A 4,710-nucleotide genomic window follows, 5' to 3' on the forward strand; every position below is an offset into this window, starting at 1 on the left:
TCATAGATCAGAGGCATATTCGGCACTCAAGAGAGACCCCTAGTGTCGCTTCTTCGACACAATCTCTCGTTCCCTCCATCAGGGAACGGCGGTTACATACGTAACCTAGACTTTTTTTCTCTCTCAATATCCTCACACACTTCTCTCTTCCTCACGTTTTTGTGGGGGTGACTTTATTTTCTCACATATTCCTTGCTTCTAATCTCTTACATCTTTTACTGCGGAAATGTTTCAAAAGTAGACAAATAAATCAGATAAAAAAAAATGTATGTTCCAATAATAATAAAAAAAACATACCTACTTGCCCACGCTACCAAAAGCAACTTCTCATCCAATGTGTTTTTTATGCAACAAGACTGTTACTGTAGTGAATAGGCACTAAAAGTCAATGCAATGCTCTTGCATCTGTAGGGTAGACCGAGTACAGCTGTAACAGAGTACATTTGTAACAATTAATATTTTCCTTCTCATGCAAGTTCGAACTGTCATTATCAGTGCACACATTCACATTAGCATCCTGTCTATGTGTGGGAAATTTGAAGTACGTAGAAAAAAATCTTTGGGGGAAAAATTTTACTGTCACATCTCTGGTGAATTTGCCGGTTTGTTTTGTATGTTTTGTCATGTTCTCTCTCTCATGTCTTGCAGGTGCGGCCGGCATGTACAATCAGTGTTTCCATGGGAACATTGACCGTTCCCGGGGAAACACTGATCATACCACTGAGCAACACCTGTTCTCCTCTAATTCAATCCCTTCTTAAGCCCTTGGTGTTCTCAGTATCTTTGGTAGACTGTTGTTTGGTGTGAAGTAACTAAACTCACTCTCTCTGCTTAGTTGGTCTTTTCCCATGTATCTGTTGCTTGCCCATGTGTCAGGTGTGTGGTACCTTGTCTTTTTCAGCGTGTCGGGAGCTAGATCACCCTGCCTTGCTGGGCGTCATTCTGCACCTCACTAAGCTTCAACGGAGGACTCCGCAAATCTATTCCTGACTTCGCAGCGCACAAACTCATTCTACGAACACACTCTTCATGTGTTGTCTCTTGTGCGGCCATGGCGCGCGCACTTCTCAGTCATCCTTCCCTGCTGCAGTAGCTGGTGCCGAGATCCTAGACATCCACAGTGATTGCTCATATTTATTGTAAATAAATCCTTTTAACTGTTCCTCTGCATTTAGGTCTGTTTGTCTCGTTTTTCAGAATTCCCAGCTAAGTTGAAATATTTCTCATAACAAAGATATTCAAGCTATAAATATTAATATTTATGTACACTCACCTAAAGGATTATTAGGAACGCCATACTAATACTGTGTTTGACCCCCTTTCGCCTTCAGAACTGCCTTAATTCTACGTGGCATTGATTCAACAAGTTGCTGAAAGCATTCTTTAGAAATGTTGGCCCATATTGATAGGATAAAATCTTGCGGTTGATGGAGATTTGTGGGATGCACATCCAGGGCACGAAGCTCCCGTTCCACCACATCCCAAAGATGCTCTATTGGGTTGAGATCTGGTGACTGTGGGGGCCATTTTAGTACAGTGAACTCACTGTCATGTTCAAGAAACCAATTTGAAATGATTCGAGCTTTGTGACATGGTGCATTATCCTGCTGGAAGTAGCCATCAGAGGATGGGTACATGGTGGCCATAAAGGGATGGACATGGTCAGAAACAATGCTCAGGTAGGCCGTGGCATTTAAACGATGCCCAATTGGCACTAAGGGGCCTAAAGTGTGCCAAGAAAACATCCCCCACACCATTACACCACCACCACCAGCCTGCACAGTGGTAACAAGGCATGATGGATCCATGTCCTCATTCTGTTTACGCCAAATTCTGACTCTACCATCTGAATGTCTCAACAGAAATCGAGACTCATCAGACCAGGCAACATTTTTCCAGTCTTCAACTGTCCAATTTTGGTGAGCTCTTGCAAATTGTAGCCTCTTTTTCCTATTTGTAGTGGAGATGAGTGGTACCTGGTGGGGTCTTCTGCTGTTGTAGCCCATCCGCCTCAAGGTTGTGCGTGTTGTGGCTTCACAAATGCTTTGCTGCATACCTCGGTTGTAACGAGTGGTTATTTCAGGCAAAGTTGCTCTTCTATCAGCTTGAATCAGTCGGCCCATTCTCCTCTGACCTCTAGCATCAACAAGGCATTTTCGCCCACAGGACTGCCGCATACTGGATGTTTTTCCCTTTTCACACCATTCTTTGTAAACCCTAGAAATGGTTGTGATAATTGCATTAATGAGAAATTGAACAGGTTGAACAGGTGTTCCTAATAATCCTTTAGGTGAGTGTATATAGTGAATTTGTAATGAGGCTGCCATAGGCAGGGATCGATTGTGCTGTGCTCAAGGGGTCTTTTACCACTGAGCTAACTAAAAAATATAATCTTTACTTAAAAAGGTAAAATTTTATTGTATTTATAATTTACATTTCTAAATGGTTGATACACCTTTTTATAAAATTCTGAAGAGTTTCATGCCCATTGAAAATTAAGTAGTACTTTTGGGTGACGGTTTAATATACATATATATTACAAAAAACTTGAAAAAAGACAACTTTGTTTACTTTATAGCACAGAATTTCTATATTAATTTTTTTTGCTATACATTTGTTTTTCGGAGTGGTAAGGTGTACTAAAAAAGGAAAAGTGGCATGTTCAAACACACTAAGAAGTGGTCAAGGCTATTTTACCACTGTGACCTTGCTGTGAAATATTCATCTAACCTCAGCTTGCTCCATGTGGACTGTCCCTGTAAGAGGAATAATGTCATGCACTTTGTATAAAAGCATCAGCTAAAAGACAACTAGCTATACTCACAAACTTCACAAATATGAACTTAAATGTTGTGTTTTACATACAGTACTTTATATTTTATAACATAACAAATGGAAACTGAAACAATCAATGTATTACAAGAGCAATACCAGTGTTAAATGCATTAAACACCATATGGGTCATTTAGGACCCACGTATGCATTCTAGGGGTAGTTATTGAAATACTCATATAATTTAAAAAGAAGTGTTAAAAAAAAGTTGGTTCATGTGTTCAAAGACACCTTTCAATTGATGAACACCTGGAGTGTCAGTTTGAAAGATCACTTCATGGTAAAACTAGTCAAAAAGTAGATAGCCGTGCAATTTTTGACCATTCTAGGGTTAGTTGTAGATGAAACTATAACATACTGCTTAACATCTCCCCACGTATTCCATGGAAGAAAGTATGTCATGTGGGTTTTGAACAACATAAGGGCAAGTAAACGATGGCAGAATTAATATTTTGGATGAACTATCCTTTTAAGGGCCAGAAGTGGACACAGAAGGCACCAAATCCAAGCATGGTTTGATAATAAATGTCACCTAGAATGCTCTGTGGAAGCTTTAGGATCTTTAATCATCTTCTTTAGCAGCACACATGGACATCCATAAAAAAAACTGCTTTAATTACAGTATTATGATTATTTCATTCAAATAAACTCTGGATTTGTGACAATGCAACAATGCAAGCAGTGTTTTTAAAGCTAAAAACATGCATTTAAAAATGATTTTTACCACTTTTTACACCTTGTTTCCAAATTGTAATCTCCAAGAATTGATACAAAACAAGCAAAACTGTAATAATTTATTGTCTAATAATAAAATGCATACAGTATAGAAAACGTAGCTTAGTGTCTGCAGTGACTGTTGTTACTAGACACCATCAAAGAAAACAAACAGCAAGAAAGAAACTCTTTTTAACCCAATATATTGATATGATGCTAACTGTTTGTTCATTGTTTGGATGGTTCAACCTTTACAACAAAGAATATGCCTGAAAAAAGTCCTTTCAAATATTTCAAAACATGTTTATCTCGAACACCATAAATCAGGGGGCTAAGTAGTCGTGGTAGCAAGTTTGTTAGAAGATAATTGATGAAGGTTATTTTTGACCGGTATTCAAGTATAATTGGGGCATAAATCTTGTCTATAACTGGAGTAATGTAGGACAACATACAGAGCATTAGCTGTCCTCCATGTAACAGAATGGTGTTCTGGGCCTTTTTAGCTGAAGATTTATCACTGGTGGCCTTTCTGGCTGTAACAAACACTTTATAATATGTGAAAACAATAATTACCCACACAAAAGCTGTATAAATCCCATGCGTATATTTGCTCTGTTCTTCATGATATGGTGTGCTATACAGGTCCCTTGAACTACAGAGAGTACTTTTTGTAAAAATAGATGATGGACGAACAACTGAAATGAGAACCAAGTCGGCCAGTCCAGGTATAACTCCAACACCCCAAATCAGAGAGATTAGTATGTACGTCCTGTGCACGGTGCAAATCTGAGAGTGATGCAGTGGTTTGCAGATGGCAATGTAACGTTCAACAGCCATACCAGCCAAAGTCAGAGGAGTGTTCTTATGAGTTGTTGAGGCTATTATTAGCAGTATTATACAAAACGGAACAGGTACACTTCGCCATGCATAAGACATCACAAAAAGAACTACAGTGATACAAACCATGAGCATATCATTGATAACCAAATGAATATATAATATATACCTCGGATCATTGTAGAACATTGAACTCCTAAAGAATATGAATACAAACACTCCATTGATGCAGTTAATCGTGAGTCCAAGAAGAACAACAGTGAAATTATTGGCAAAAATTTCAGCATATTTGTTTTGCGTGCTATATTGAAACATTGTAGAGTTCAT

General features: G+C 38.6%; 1 protein-coding gene across 1 annotated transcript; it reads right to left on the reverse strand.

Annotated features, from left to right (window-relative positions):
* Positions 1-3,774: 3,774 nt before the first annotated feature.
* On the reverse strand, positions 3,775-4,710 carry LOC127647051 (odorant receptor 131-2-like). The gene has a single exon (XM_052131120.1). The coding sequence runs from the start codon at positions 4,708-4,710 to the stop codon at positions 3,775-3,777; it is 936 nt and encodes a 311-aa protein (XP_051987080.1).

This window comes from Xyrauchen texanus, chromosome 7 (assembly GCF_025860055.1).
Source record: "Xyrauchen texanus isolate HMW12.3.18 chromosome 7, RBS_HiC_50CHRs, whole genome shotgun sequence".
NCBI lineage: Eukaryota > Metazoa > Chordata > Actinopteri > Cypriniformes > Catostomidae > Xyrauchen > Xyrauchen texanus.